The sequence below is a fragment of the Trachemys scripta genome, chromosome 24 (assembly GCF_013100865.1).
Source record: "Trachemys scripta elegans isolate TJP31775 chromosome 24, CAS_Tse_1.0, whole genome shotgun sequence".
Classification (NCBI taxonomy): Eukaryota; Metazoa; Chordata; order Testudines; family Emydidae; genus Trachemys; species Trachemys scripta.
In genome coordinates this window covers 5624649-5640076 of record NC_048321.1, presented here as the reverse complement: position 1 = coordinate 5640076, position 15428 = coordinate 5624649, and the positions used below count along the sequence as shown (strand labels likewise).

The window sequence follows — 15428 nt, the reverse complement described above, 5'->3', positions numbered from 1 at the left end:
TTGTATTGTGGCCTGTCATCTTGCCGTGCAATTGTGGCATGTCACCTTTTGGTGCAAAGTTCTTCTTGGTGCATCATGCTGTCCCAATGACTTGATGGTGTCTTGGTGCAGTGTCAAGACCCTCAGGTTGCAGTGTCATCTCGCAGTGCCAGGTGAAAGCATGCATGCAATGTGTGTATAGCATTGAAAATCTCTTGACTCAAAAGTAAGAGGGTCCTCCTGAGTAAATCTGAATGATTAAATTCTGCCTTCCTAAATCCTCACTGCGGTTTCACTTGGTTATGACATTCTTCTTCACTGCCTGTCATGTAGCATTGCTGTGAGTTATTAAACAGCTGCTGCATTCCACCCCAGAGCTGGTTGCATTTCAATGATGACAGCAGTTATTCAAGATTGCAAAGAATTTGGGGATGAAAGATGCCTTGTAGGTGCAATAGATTATACAACACTATCTTTGACAGAGAAGCATACCTTAGTTATCTAAGCACAGAAGTAGCGGAACAGGAACTCCTGAGTTCTAGTTTCAGCTGTGACATTGATTCCATCTCTGGCCTTGGGCAAGTCACTTAACCTCTCTGCCTTACTCTCACTTCTTGTAAAGTGGGGATAATAACACATACCTAACCCCTATACAGCATGGGCAGGAGCAGGGCCGGCTCTGGCTTTTTGGCCGCCCCAAGCAAAGAATGGCAAAGCAAAAAAAAACACAAAACCTGCGGCGCAACCGGAACGTGGGTGCAGGGGGACCGGCTTGGGTGGGGAGGCGGAGGGAGCGGGCGGGAGAGAGAGAGAAGGGGGCTGCCAGGGCTACAGCAGGGGCGTTGCCACACGGCCCCTCCCACTGCGCTGCCGCCTGCCAAAAGGGCTCCGCTCCGGTTGGCGGGGAGGGAAGGAAGAGGACTGCCCTGCAGGGCACTCTTGTTCTCCGCGCTGCCGCCCCCTACAGGGCAGCCGGAGCGGAACAAAAAAAAAAGGGGGGGCCGTGCCGCCCTAGGATTGGGCAGAATGCCGCCTCCAACAATCTGCCGCCCCAAGCACCAGCTTCCTCAGCTGGTGCCTGGAGCCGGCCCTGGTCAGGAGGGAATTGTTAATTAGTGGACATTCATGAAGCGCTATGGAGGTCAGAAATGCCATGCGTTATTTGTAACTGAGTCAGTGTTATAAGGGAAACCCCATCGATAAGACCCTCTGCTGTGAAAACAAAATGGGACCGTTGCAGCTGCTAGGAGAGTCCTTGTTTTGAAAGCTCCCTGTCAAATGAAGCATCGCTTTATTTTAACTGGTGACTCAGATAGGCTACCAGCCTTGAAACAAAGCATTGCGTTACACCCCTGTCCTTTCATCAGGGTAATAATAGGTCTGTTTGGGATGACTCTGTGGGCAGGCATTAGAAAGCTTCTGCCACCTACAGGCAAAACATGAGAGCTGGCTGTCAGGGCTCCACATCACAGAAGGAATGACAGCTGCTGTGGGGATTTCAGACAGATCCAATCTTCTCGTCTTTAGCAACAATCACAAAAGAAAGGGTAGCTTGGTCCAGTGAATTAAGGAGCATTTCTAATCTTGATTCCATAAGAAGACTGCTTCAATGCGACATAACAAGAGTATAATCAGACTGTCGACGGGCCAGTCCTGTAACAGGTGATAATCAATAAACCATGGGGCAATTGTAGTTATTTTACATGTCAAGTGATATTTCTATACTACAAAATCCAGACTCCGGGATGTTTTTCTGGTTGTTCCTTTCCACCTCTTCAACACTAATTTAAGTCTGGTAAATCTCAGCTCATAGTAATTATGAGAAAATCACATTCCATCTGCCGCCCTCAAGCAAATCAGGAGAAAACTCCTAGCTTGGACTACAATCTGCATTAGCGTGACCAGGTAGCAAGTGTGAAAAATCAGGATGGGGGTGGGGGGGTAATAGGCGCCTGTACAAGACAAAGCCCTGAATACCAGGACTGTCCCTATCAAATTGGGACATCTGGTCACCCTAATCTGCATCCTGTAGGCAGTTCTACGCAGACAGGCTCCTGTGCTCTCAGGGAGCCCTTTGTCTTCAAGAGGCCCTGTGTAGGGGGCTTGCAGGCCCCACACTGTCCTGATTGACGGCTGTTATTTTTAAGTTGAGTTCATTTCCTCTTGTGAGCTGCCCTGTACACAGGTGGTGATGCCAGCTTCTCGTTGGTGCTTTGCCTATGATATCAGGTCTATCTTGGAGGAGACTTCTCAGAGAATAATAATTTGTACTTCGACTTTACATGGACCAAGTACTATGCAGACATTACTTAATTCACCGGGTTCATCCCCCTGGGAGGTGGAGCCTTACCATTATCCCCACATTGCCCATGTGAGTTCTAGTCCCATCTCTACCACAGACTCACAGTGTAACTTTAGGAAAGTCCTGTCCCCTGCTCTGTGCCTCAGTTTCCATAGCTGTAAAATGCGGGCAATAATATCTACCTGACATTGGGGGCTGTCAGGGTTAATTTGAGATCATAAAATCATAGGAATTTGGGTCTGGAAGGGACTTTAAGACGCCATCTAATCCATCGACCCCACCCTCTGCTGAGGCAGAGTTAAGTATACCTAGACCACCCTGAGAGGTGTTTGTCTAGCACCTCCAATGTTCTTAAAATCCTCCAATGATGGGGATTCCACAACCTCCCTTGGAAGCTAATTCCAGTGCTTAACTATCCTTAGAGTTCCAAAGTTTCCTGATATCTAACCTGAATCTCCCTTGTGCAAACTAAGAGGATTATTTCTCCTCCTACCCTCAGGGGACATGGCAAAGGAAGAACAATCCTTGGATGGAAGGTGCTATAGACATGCTAATGATCCTATTTATCTGACCTGGATTTCCAGGTAGGCTTCTGTTTACAGGCCTAGTGACCACCAAACTCCTTCTAAAGAGGCGAACTCTCACTGCTACAACTGCACAGTGAACGACTCGATTTCCTGTTTTTGTCGGAGCATGTTTCATCCCATGGACTCTTGCTCTTAGTCATGTTTCAGAGTAACAGCCGTGTTAGTCTGTATCCGCAAAAAGAAGAACAGGAGTACTTGTGGCACCTTAGAGACTAACAAATTTATTAGAGCATAAGCTTTCGTGGACTACAGCCCATCATGTGAGTATTAAAAGGACCTTGAAATTCTTTCCTGGTTTTTATTGTGTTCTTTAGCTAGCCAAATACTGACTTGTGAAATTTAAGAGGGGTCAGGATTTCACTGTTTCTGGAAACTGACTCATTCCCATGGTGTCAAGCCTTACTTCCTTTAGAAAATTACACCTGGCACCAGTTATTTACCCATGAAAAGTCCCCTGAGAATGCTATGACTAGAACCCTCTCCCTGATGCAGTTAGCCATACTTCAGTCCTTTCTTGAAATGTACTTCTCCCAGACATGGGAACCGGCAACAGGAGGGCCAAAGAGCCATCGCCTCATACTTTTTAAACAGGGGGGTCATGCCACTCACTTTTGAGAACCTGAACTTGGCAGCAGGGGTACATTGAGAGGGGTGAGCAGGCCCCCCCTTGACTTCTCACCAGAATTGGGTGGCATAAAGGCAGAATCCCTTCCCTTGGCCCAGGGGTGGCTGGGCCAAATGTGAGTGGCATTGAGACCCTGTGCCCCAGGTCGCAGCAGCACTCACTCATATTTGGCTGTCCCTCCCTTCAACTTCTGCTGTCCTTCTGGTGCCATTGTTCCCAGCAGACCTATATCTCGAGTCTCCCCTGCAGATATGCACTAATGGATTCAGTGACTGAAACTTCAGCTACAAATAATACAGATTAAAAAATCCAGGCAGAAACCATGCAACCACCATGACTGGTGCTAAACATTTCCCAACTCCAATTATCTGAAATTTGGATTATCTGAGGTCTTGTCTACACTGACACAGTGCTGAAACTTTCTTCGCTTAGGGGTGTGAAGAAACACCCCCCTGAATGATGCAAGTTTCAGAGCTGTAAAGTGGCAGTGTAGACAGTGTTACAGTGCTGGGAGCTATTCCCCTCACGGAGGGGAGCTCTCTCCTAGCGGTTGAGCTTTATCATCAGCAGTGTAGACATACTCTGAAATTTGGAAATGTCGTCCAAACCAGAATTTTATTTTTTGAGAAGTGTGATTGAAATTGATTTGCTGAAATTACAGTTCCCATTTGGATAGTCCAGGTTTCCCTGTAAATGATAGATAATTATTTTAGATTGCCATAGTTTTGTTCATTCAGAAGAGTCCCAAAGCCCTTTACAAATTACAGCAAGACTGGGCATACAGGAGTTGCTTCTTCCACCATTCATATGCAGCCACCTCTGTGCACCAATTTAGAACAGGACGCGAAGATGTTATGGCTTAAATTGGAATTTGGCCAGGACACTTGGATTATGACCCCTGCTATTGTAGTGCGAACATCAATGACCATAGGGTGTGCTGTACCTGTTCTGGAGATAGACAGATGGTTTACAAACATTACAAACATCAATAAGTTCTTGGATTGCATGGGGGACTTTTAAAACTAGACTAGACAAAGTATTTGAAAATGTACCATAGAGAACAAACTTTCCCTGGTCTCAGAGAGATGGACTAGATAATCTAATAGGTCTTTTCCACTTCTGACTTTGATGATTCAGATTCCCATTGACTTCAGTGGGTTTTGGATTAAGCTCCTAGAGGCAAGGGAGAAGAGACAGTTCCAGAGAGGGCTTTATTTTTTGCAAACCTCATTGTGTTAAAAAACCCTCATCTGGTAACAATCCAGAATTATGGCTAATCTATCACCGAGCACCCAGCACATACCGAAAAGATGACTGTTTAAGCCCTTCATGTGTTAGGACACTTTGTAAGCATTGTTACTGGACTGAGTCGCGATGCTGGAACATAATTTGGACCACATCCTCAGCTGCTGTAAATCAGCGGAGCGCCAGCCGCTTGTTTTGTAAGAAGAGGGCCATACGTCCCGGTTGGGGCAAGCTGGTGATTTGAACCACGTAGAACAAGTCATCATCCTGCTCAGACCGTCCTGCTGATTTCAACAAGCCAGATCCTGAGAAGCGCTGCACCTCCCATGAAACTAACATGAATTGTAGGGGCACAGCAGGATGTGGTCCATTCCGCGGGCGCCCAGATACCATGATGATGGGCACCAGTATAAGACCCTACGTGGACAGATATGTATGTATGGCGATAGCTAGATAATTCTTGTGATTTATTTATTTTACATTCATCACCATCTTCGTCGGGAATCCCTTGAAGTTGAGGATGATTGTCTTTCATGGACTGTCTATTTCAAATTATTTGTAGGTCCGCTGATGGCTCTTAAGGCCTATTCTGGAGCTACACTCTCTGCCACGTAGCAGACGTGTTTCCGAGCAGGGCGGATGACCCTGGGGTATTGGTTAGGGCCACAGCACGCCCTCTCTGTTGCTGAATTCCCTGCCTCAAGCAGTTCCTCCATTGTTATCGCTCCTGGGTTATACGTTCCCACGAATGCAAGCAACCAAACACATGCACGCTCTGCACTCTAAGCCTGATTCCCCATTGTCTTGAGTGTTGTGTTGTCATTTACATCAATGCAAAGCAGGTTTAAAATGATACTGTTCCAATCAGGGCCGGCTCCAGGCACCAGCTTGGCAAGCAGGTGCTTGGGGCGGCCACTCCGGAGAGGGGCGGCATGTCCAGCTGTTCGGCGGCAATTCGGCAGATGGTCCCTCACTCCTGCTCGGAGCGAAGGACCTTCCGCCGAATTGCCACCGCAGATCGCGATTGCGATCGCGGCTTTTTTTTTTTTTTGGCTGCTTGGCCGGCCAAAACCCTGGAGCTGGCCCTGGTTCCAATGCAGGGTAACCGTCAATCAAACCTGAGAGAGAGAGATGAAATTTGAAAGGGCAGTGAGGAGTAGATTGGACGTGAGATCAGATAGGTAGGATGGAATGAGCGTATGATACAATCTCCAAATGTTATTTCTTGCCACTTACACTAGGAGGAGCTACTGACTCCAGCAAACCTGAAACTAGCTGAAACCCAGGCAAGTCAGGTTAGATTTAGGCCTGGTCTATACTACATGGTTAGGTCGACATAGGCTGCCTTGTGTCGACCTAGCTGTGGAAGTGTCTTCATTTAAATTCATGCTCTCTCTGCCGATTTAGTAACACCACCTCCCTGAGCAGCGTCACGGTCGATGTAATTAGGTCGACGCAGTGTTAGTGTAGACACTGCAATACTTATGTCAACTGTTACTGGCTTTCACAATGCCCCACACTAGTAGGGTTACCATACGTCCTCTTTTTCCCGGACATGTCCGGCTTTTCAGCAGTCAAACCCCCGTCCGGGGGGAATTGCCAAAAAGCCGAACATGTCCGGGAAAATGGCGGCTCTGCTCCTCCCCGACTCTTCGGCTCTGTTTAAGAGCCGGGCTGCCCGAGCGCTACCGGTTTCGGGCAGCCCCCGTGCCTCCGGACCCTGCACCGCCGGAGCCCGGAAGGGGAAGTGCCCGGCTGGGGGCGCAGGGTCCGGAGGCATAGGGGCTGCCCAAAGCCCGAGCTCTACCGGCTTCACGGTTTGCCGGGCAGCCTCCAGACCCTGCGCCCCCGGCTGGGCGCTTCCCTTCCCGGGATCCAGCTGCGCTGGGGAACCGCCGGCTGGGGGCGCAGGGTCTGGGGGCTGCCCGGCAAACCCTAAAGCCGGTAGCGTTGGGGCAGTCCTTTCCCCCTGGCTGGGAGTGGGAGGGAGGAGGGGGCGGGGTTAGGACGGGGAAGGGGCGGAGTTGGGGCGGGGCTAGGGGTGGGGGGAATGGGTGGGGCCAGGGCCCGTGGAGGGTCCTCTTTTTTTATTTATGAGATATGGTAACCCTACACACTAGCAATACAGTTGGTATAAGCGCTTCTGGCGATGACACACACCACCGACACAAGGAGCCAAGTGTGCACATACACAAGCGCTTCAACCACTGCGGTGGCTGTATGCTGACATTAGGTCATCATAATTGTGTAGGGTAGACATGGCTGCAGATGCCAAAGTTTTCTCTGCTTAACAGACCTTTAAAATGACCTTTTAGCAAAATGCCATGGAACTTCCTATGGTGTGAAAAAACCAGTAGGTTCCAAATTAAACTAGGCAGAAGGAGTTAGATTCTCAGTACATATTTTAGCAACAAAGCTGATCGGCTGATAATTTGTTAATCATGCGTTTTCAGCTCAGCATGGTCAGTTTCTTCCAGATATATTATAAATCTAGATTTATAACAAAGATGAGTTAATCATGTTAGGAGATCAGAAATGAATGCACCATGATAAAGTCATGCCTTGTGGAAAATTTTGAAAAACTTCCTCAGCAGAGACAATTCTGCTGAGATCTGGTTTATTTTTCTTTATGGACCAAATTCATCTCTTGTGTTAGTGGATGCAACTGCTATTGACGTCAGTGGGATTGTGTATATTTACACTCAGGGTGAATTTGGCCTGTGGGTCTTTGTTCCTTAAATTGGGATGCATCTGTCCATTGGTCTTATTTCCCACTGGCGGTCAGAAACCTGTTTGTGCCATCACAGTTGGGCTGCAGGGGAATTTTGATATCAGAAGGGGAAGATTGGTTTTGACACCACTTAAAATTTACCAAGGGTCATAGTGGATTCCCCATCACTGGCAACTTTTTAATCAAGATTGGATGTTTTTCTGAAAGCTCTGCTCTAGGAATTATGTTGGGGAAGTTCTCTGGCTGTGTAATCCAGGAGGTCAGACTCGATGATCACAAAGGTCCCCTCTGGCCTTGAAAGATGAAGACGTGAAACCTGTTTTTGTGCCAAACGTCAGACTCAAATCAGCTTCCTTGAAAGTTTCCCGCAACTTTTTAGCAAGACTGAACTCAGATGAAAACAGCAACAACAACAAAAACAGAGGCTGATTCATGGTCCTGCATCCAAACTCAGTGGTTTGGGCTGAGGTTTGCTTTATTGGTTGGATCCCCACAGCTGAGTTACCTCCTGGGATTGGGAGGGCTGAGATAATGAATTAATGTTTGTACAGTGTTTTGAGATCTTTAGATGGAAGGCACCATGACAGGGCAAAGAATTCTCGTGAATTATCCTGTTTCAATGCAAACAGCTTTAGCAACAAGAAAACAAGGAAAAGGGAAAACGGGAGATATCAATCAGTGGAGCTGGTTCTAAATAGCTCCTGTTTTGATTTCAGTCTTTATCCCCAAGATACAGTTCCAAAGCAAAAACCACGAGCACATCAGGGAAATCTAGTGAGGCAGGTATAAACAATCAGTAACACTAGCTGGTATCAGGTCACAACTGCTCTCAAAATAATTAGGCAACTTGCCAGATTGCTTCAACAGACTGTCTGAGATGATCTCTATGTTCTCTTGGCCCAGGTCTGAAGCAGAAGGCCAGGTTTGGTCAGTGGAGTTACACCTGCTCTTTCCAGCTACCTGATTCTCTCAAGCTTTGCACCACATGTCACTATTGACACCTGTGCCAAGTGAGTATGAAGTGCAATCAAATTGGGACAGCAGTGTTTTACGCTTACTTTGTACAGGTGTAACCGATGAGGCACAGTATGAGAGGGGGAGTTTTTGCTGTCTCTTTGTGCTCTGTTAATGATTTGTTGGATCATGAGGGGCCCCCATTTTGTATCATCCTACCAGCAGTGTTTCCAACTCTTGCCTTTATTGTTCTTGCTGCTGCACTGATCTCAATGGTATTTTATGTCAAGCCTTGCAGCATCTGGTGTTTTTGTGAAAGCCCCACTTGCTGGAGTTATGTGATTACATAACAGAGAATCTCAGCTTTCATTTTTGTTTTAAAAAGGCCAGTGTTGCCCCTTTTGACCAAACTTGCTAGTCACCACTTGGGGCCCTGTGGGTGTTCCCGTGGGGAGCAGAAATTGGAGCTAGGTATTTCTGTGATGCAGTTTTGCTTATTTACAAGGAATGTACGATAGGGTTACCATACGTCCGGATTTTCCCGGACATGTCCAGCTTTTTGGGCTCCAAATCCCCGTCCAGGGGGAAATCCCAAAAAGCCGGACATGTCCAGGAAAATCGGGACATGCGGGGCTGGCGGTGCCGGGCCGGGGGCCGGGCCGGCGATGCCGAGCCGGGGGCCGGGGGCCGGGCCGGCGGTGCCGGGCCGGGGGCTGGGGACCGACAGTGCTGGGCGGGCCGGGGGTGCTCGGCCGGGGGCTGGCCCAGGGCTGGGACCCCAGGGCCCAAGCCGACCCAGGCTGGAGACGCCGGGGGGGCCAGACTGGGCCACGCCTCCTCCCCCCACTTCCCCCTTACCTGCTTCAGGCTTCCCGTGAATCAAATGTTCGCGGAAAGCAGGGGAGGGGGCGGAATTGGGGCGGGGACTTTGGGGAAGGGGTGGAGTTGGGGCATGGGCGGGGCCCCGTGGAGTGTCCTCCTTTTGACACTCAAAATATGGTAACCCTAATGTACGAAGTCCTGTGCCTCTGAATGCAGAGGGAATCAAATAGCAAGAAACAACTTCTGTTGCTCACAGAACCAAGCACATGCTTTTCAGCCTGCACTCCTGACCCAAAAAAACTCTCCCCAGGTTTCTTCTGGGGTCAGCCACATGCTTTCAGTTGCTCATTCCTTCAGAAAGCAACAGAGGGTCCTGTGGCACCTTTAAGACTAACAGAAGTATTGGGAGCATAAGCTTTCGTGGGTAAGAACCTCACTTCTTCAGATGCAAGTGCTTATGCTCCCAATATTTCTGTTAGTCTTAAAGGTGCCACAGGACCCTCTGTTGCTTTTTACAGATTCAGACTAACACGGCTACCCCTCTGATACTCATTCCTTCAGGTTAGTTTCTAGTTCTCTCCTCTGTCTGGTCTCAGTTTCTGCATGTTCTCTTCCCCCCAATACCCAGTTGAACTCAATAGGTGCTGCTAGTCTTCAGGCAGACTTTAGTAGGCTTTGTTTTAAGTGTGTCCCCTTAACTGTCTCTTACAACTGGCTTAAATGGGCAACTTATTCACCCTTTTGACTCATCCCATAACAAAGTTTCACCTGCCCTAGCTCATTACAGGCAGTTTCTAGCCCTCACGGCTGCAGAGAAAAGCTGGAAATCACAACGTCTTAAGTCTCAAAAAACAGACAGCCAATAATTGATTATTTTGATATTATCATGATTTTTAAGCTAGTCTTGTGATGTTTTTGGAGGGTGGAGTTGACTATGAGTGTCGAGTGCTGGGGGCTGGCAACAGTGTCCCAGGTCTCCAGTCATTGTGGTGGCAGGAAGTCACTTGTCTCTGTGGTGAGAATTGCTAATGGCAAGGGGCTGGTTTCCAGTGGGATTCTCACAGGGGCAAAAGTTGCTGCCTCCCGTGGGGCATTGGGCTGGGTGCTTGGATAACTCTCACAAGCTAAGTAGGGCTGATCTGGGTCAGCATGTGGAGGGGAGACCCCCCCTATAAAACCCTGTTGTGGGGAGGTCAGGAGTAGCTGTGAGGGGTATTGTGACTGGGGGGAAGGGTAGGCACAGCCCTGATATAGGGAAGACAGGTGGGCAGGCCCTCCCTCAAGCCCCTCCCATCTTCCATCGCTCTCTCAGTGCTCGATCGTTCTCCCCTGGCCGCTCCTCCTGCCTCGATCTCTCGGCGCTCCGAGCCGGGACGGGGTGATTTGTCTCGGCGTGCGCTCGCTCTCCCCTGGGCCAGGCCGGAGCAGTCGCTCGGCGGCGGCGGAGCGGGATGAGCCTGGCGGGGGGCAGGGCGCCGCGCCGCACGGCGGGGAACCGGCTGGCGGGGCTGCTGAATGCCGAGGAGGATGAGTTCTACCAGACCACCTACGGGGGCTTCACGGAGGTGGGGGGAGAGGCTGAGGAGGGGGGGGCTGTGAGGGGGCCGGGGGGGGGGNGCAGGGGCCCGGGAGGAACTGTAGGGGGCTGGGTGGGGTCTGGGAGATGGCGCTGTGGGAGGGGAGCAGTGCCCCTGGGGGGGGGGGGCTGTGAGGGGCCCCAAGAGGGTAGCGTGGGGGGCTTTGTGGGGGGAAATGGGCCCCTTGGGGAGTACAGTTGGGGGGCGGGGGAGTGTGCAGCAAGGCCCTGTGGAGGCTGAGTTGGGGGGCTGTGGGCCACTTGGGGGGCAGCTGTGGTGGGGCCAGTGTGTGTTGGGCTGGGGGCAGTGGGGCCCATTGGGGGGAAACATGCCTGGGGGAGCGGGACTCCCAAAGGGGCAGTGGGATCAGCTCAGCTGTGACTGTTGTTTGCCCCCCCTCTCCCGGGCAGGAGTCGGGAGATGACGAGTACAAAGGCGACCAGTCGGACAGCGACGACGAAGTGGACTCGGACTTCGACATTGATGAGGGTGACGAGCCGGCCAGTGACCAGGACGATGACGAGCCCAAGAGGAAACGCAGGGTGGTCACCAAGGCTTACAAGGTGAGGACGGAGCAGCTGGTTGTGGTGCTGGGTGACCCAGCCTCTGGTTCTGTATTGGGGTAGCACCTAAGAGCACCCACCAGTCATGGACCAGGACTCTAGTGTGCTGGGTGCTGTATGGACAGCGAAGAAAATGATGGTCTCTGCCCCAAAGAGCGTCTAATTGAAGTACAAGACAGGAGACACCAGGTGGACACAGACAGAGGTGCGCAAGGAAACAACAATACAACCACAGTCAGCATGATGGACAGTGGTCTCAACTCACCAGCTGTCTAACCGCTGTTTCTGATATAGTCGTGTTGGGCTGAGGGAGGGACCCCCATGAAAGCTGCTGCCAAAACGCTCAGTACAACCAGATTATAATCTAGTTTAGAGGGTAGCCGGGGAGTTGGCAGCAATTCCATTTATAGGCTGTTTCGTTTATGATCAGCAGCAGGACCTTGAAAACATCTTCAATTAGTGCCTTTCAGGAGTGGGAGTGCAGACTCCTGGGCAGGACTCCTGGGTTCTATTTCCAGCTCTGGGATGGAGTGTGGCCTCATGTTTAAGCAGGAGATGGGCAGTCAGGACTCCTGGGTTCTATTCCTGGCTCTTGGAGGGAGTGATGTCTAGTGGTTAGAAACCAACCATAATAAACAGACTGCAGCAATGGTTAACGTAAATCAGAGGTTGAAAATGTTCTTTCTGTAATCAAAGGTGACAAAGAGTCCTGCGTCACCTTATAGACTAGCAGACGTATTGGAGCATAAGCTTTCATGGGTGAATACCTGCTTCGTTAGATCCATGCAAAAGCTTATGCTCCAATAGGTCTGTTAGTCTATAAGGTGACACAGGACTCTTTGTCGCTTTTTACAGATCCAGACTAACATGGCTACCCCTCTGATACTTGTAATCAAAGGTGTAACTAGTAATATGGGCAAAGCACTTTTCTTTTTAAAGGCATTTATGTTGGCAGGGGCCCTCTCTCAAAAACAAGCTCCAAAATCCCTCGTGGCTCTTTATTTAAATGGGGTTGGAAATAGCAAGCCCCCAGGAGGTTCTATCTCTCCTTGCATCACCTCTTTTCTGAACCCACTAGGAGCCCATCAAAAGCCTGAGACCCAAGAAGCCCGATACAGCTGCTAGCAGTTCCCAGAAGGTGCGAGAGGAGAAGTCTGCGCCCCTGGAACTCCAGGATGAAGTGGGAGACAGTAAGTGTGTCTGATGCTTATTAGGATCAAATTTATTGGTGAGCAGACACCAGTTGTTTGTAAGGTTTTCTCGAAGCTGCTGCATCCATTTGCAGGGCAGAGGCTTGATTCAAGGTTATTCAAGTACAGTTGCTGGGCTGAGCTGTGATCCACAGACCAGGAGGAATCATTGTGGGGCTGCTTTGCTGGTTTCTTGGTAGCTACACTGTCTCTGCTTGCCTTACCCAATGTCCTGACTTGGGCTTACAGGCCGCAAGTACATGCGCCAGTCAACTACGGAGCACACGCGCCAGACCTTCCTGCGTGTCCAGGAGCGTCAGGTGCAGTCGAAGCGCAAGAAGGGGGGGACGAACTATGACAGGCCGCTGACGCAGGAGGAGCTGCTGGAGGAGGCCAAGATCACAGAGGAGATTAACCTGCGGTCTCTGGGTGAGTGACATGGGTAGGAGGGCATGAGGCTTGTGAGGTCTTCAGGCAGTAGCCCTCACCCCACTGCAGTGGCAGAATTGAGCCACACAAAGAAGACCTGAGCAGCGTGGGGTCAGGGAGTGAAATGACTGGGGTTAGGGGCTTATGTAAGAATGGGGCTTAGAGCAGTCCGAGCCCTTGTGCTTGCAGCTGAATGGGAGGCCCTGAGAAACACAGTCTCTTCACTCAGGTTGGCAGCAGGACCCTGGCGCACCAGTCAGGGCTGTAATGGTCCACTGGAGACAACATGATCTGATAGGCAGAGCACAAGGTTGGGAATCGGAACGCCCAGGTTCGAGTGCCAGCTCTGGAAGGGTGTATTATCTAGTATTAGAGCAGGTGACCTGGAGCTAGCACTCCGGGGTTCTGTTCCTAGTTCTTGAAGGAGAGTGGAGTCTAGTGATTAGAGCAGTGTGGGGGTGGAATCTGGACTCTGGGTTTTATTTCTATCTCTGCCATGGGCCATTCATTTCACTGCTCTGTGCCTCGGATTCCCCAATTTTAAGCGTGGATAATGGTACCCAAGCATTAGTTCTGTGGATGATGTATAGACGTGCCTAGGCACCTCCCCTCACCATCATGAATGGTTCAGAATTATAGGCATAACACAGGAGTTCTCTGGCTCATTCAGATACCAGCCACCCCTTATGGGAGCCCGTGTGTCCCTCCTTGGTTCTCAGACCGCCAGGAAGGAGTTTGCAGACCATTGGTGACCTGCAACCTGCAGAGTGAGAGCTTTTGGTGTGGCACAAATCCCTCTGAAATGCTGGAGTCATAGTCACAGTTAATGGCTCTTGCAGTGCTTCCATGTGGTACCTCCCAGTGTGAAGCAAAGAGCCCAGAGCTCTGAGGGCAGTCGAGTGGGCTCGGTAGCCGGATCGTTGACTGATGGTGTTTTCCAAGCTGCCCCATTGTTCCGCGCCCTGCTCCATTCACCCTCGGTTTAATCGCCCTTGCAGAGACTTACGAGCGGCTGGAAGCTGACAAGAGGAAGCATGTGCAGAAGAAGCGGAAGTGTGTGGGGCCGGTGATCCGCTACTACTCGGGGACCATGCCGCTGATCACTGACCTCGGGGTGAAGGAGGAGAATGTGGATGTGGAAGGGTAGGTGTTGGGAGGAGTGAATACAATCCCCATCTCCCTAGCCTGAACTCCGGCCCCTCGGGATGGGCTGCCAGCTCCCTCCTAGGTCTCACTGTCCCTGCTGACTCCTGCACTCTGGCTGGCAGGCGCCAACTCTGCTTCCTTTACTGAGCACAAGTGCCTAGTACATCCTTTGTCTCCCCCCGCACCTCTCCAAAAGCACCGTGTGTCCTTGTGCCCCCTCATCCCCAGAGCCCTGGATGTTCTTACTCCCGCTGTTGCATTTGAAGCTCAAGCTGATTCCTGTGTTTTCTCCCCACCCCCAGGTTGGATCAAGACATGCAGCAAACAGCAGAGGCTCCCCAGGCTGCTGCCTCCCCGGCTGGCAAATGCTCTCGCACCTTCATCACCTTCAGCGACGACGAGACCTTTGAGCGCTTCTTCCCTAAGGCCAAGCAGCCCAAGCTGCCCGTGAAGGAGATCTGCCCCGTCACCCACAAGCCGGCCGTCTACCGGGACCCCATCACCGACATCCCCTATTCCAACATCCGGGCCTTCAAAATCATCCGTGAGGCCTACAAGAAATACATCACTGCCCATGGGCTGCCCAATGCGGCGGCTTCTGCGGCCCTGGGGGCGGGGCCGCCCGCAACGGATCCAAATGTCCGGGCGACCCGGCAGAAAATCATCATCAAACAAACCGTCCCGGCCACATAAAGCCCAGGAGTGTCTGTTCCCTTTCCAGGAGGGAACTTCTTAAACAGACACAGGCACCTTTGGGTGGCTCAGTATTGACCCACCCCTCCTTCTTCCCTACGTATTTTTGTTTTTCAAACTCAAATGGGTGGTGGTTCATTGCTCTTTATTTATTATTTTATTTTTTAATAAAAAAAGCAATGCGTGCAGCGGTCCTACCAGACCCAGACCAGTCTGCACAGCCCGTCCCTCCTGGGAGACCCTACGAAAAACAAAATAGCGTGCACAGCCCCTCTCTCCTGGGAGACCCTACGAGAAACAAACCAGCGTGCACAGCCCGTCCCTCCTGGGTGGCACTTCAAAAGACAAAACAGCGTGTCCAGCCCGCTGTTCCCAGCAGACTCTACAAAAACAAACCACTGTGCACAGCCCAACCCTCCCAGAAGCCCCTACAAAAGCCAAACCAGCGTGCACCAGCAGAGGCATGCAGTGGGTGGGAATCACTTATTCTGTAAGGAGCAGGATGGATTTTAAGCTCGGAAATGGTGCCTCCTGTTTAACCGTTTAGAAAGATAATAAAATGACAGGACAGACGCTGTCTGCACT

At 50.7% G+C, this 15428-nt stretch overlaps 1 protein-coding gene across 1 annotated transcript; it reads left to right on the top strand.

The window, feature by feature from the left end:
- The first annotated feature begins 10605 nt into the window (after nt 1-10605).
- Nucleotides 10606-15416, top strand: VPS72 (vacuolar protein sorting 72 homolog). The gene is made up of 6 exons (XM_034756712.1): nt 10606-10810; nt 11233-11385; nt 12464-12575; nt 12825-13004; nt 14003-14147; nt 14453-15416. The coding sequence occupies exons 1-6, from the start codon at nt 10697-10699 to the stop codon at nt 14841-14843; spliced, it is 1095 nt and encodes a 364-aa protein (XP_034612603.1). The 5' UTR covers nt 10606-10696; the 3' UTR covers nt 14844-15416.
- The last annotated feature ends 12 nt before the right edge of the window (nt 15417-15428 follow it).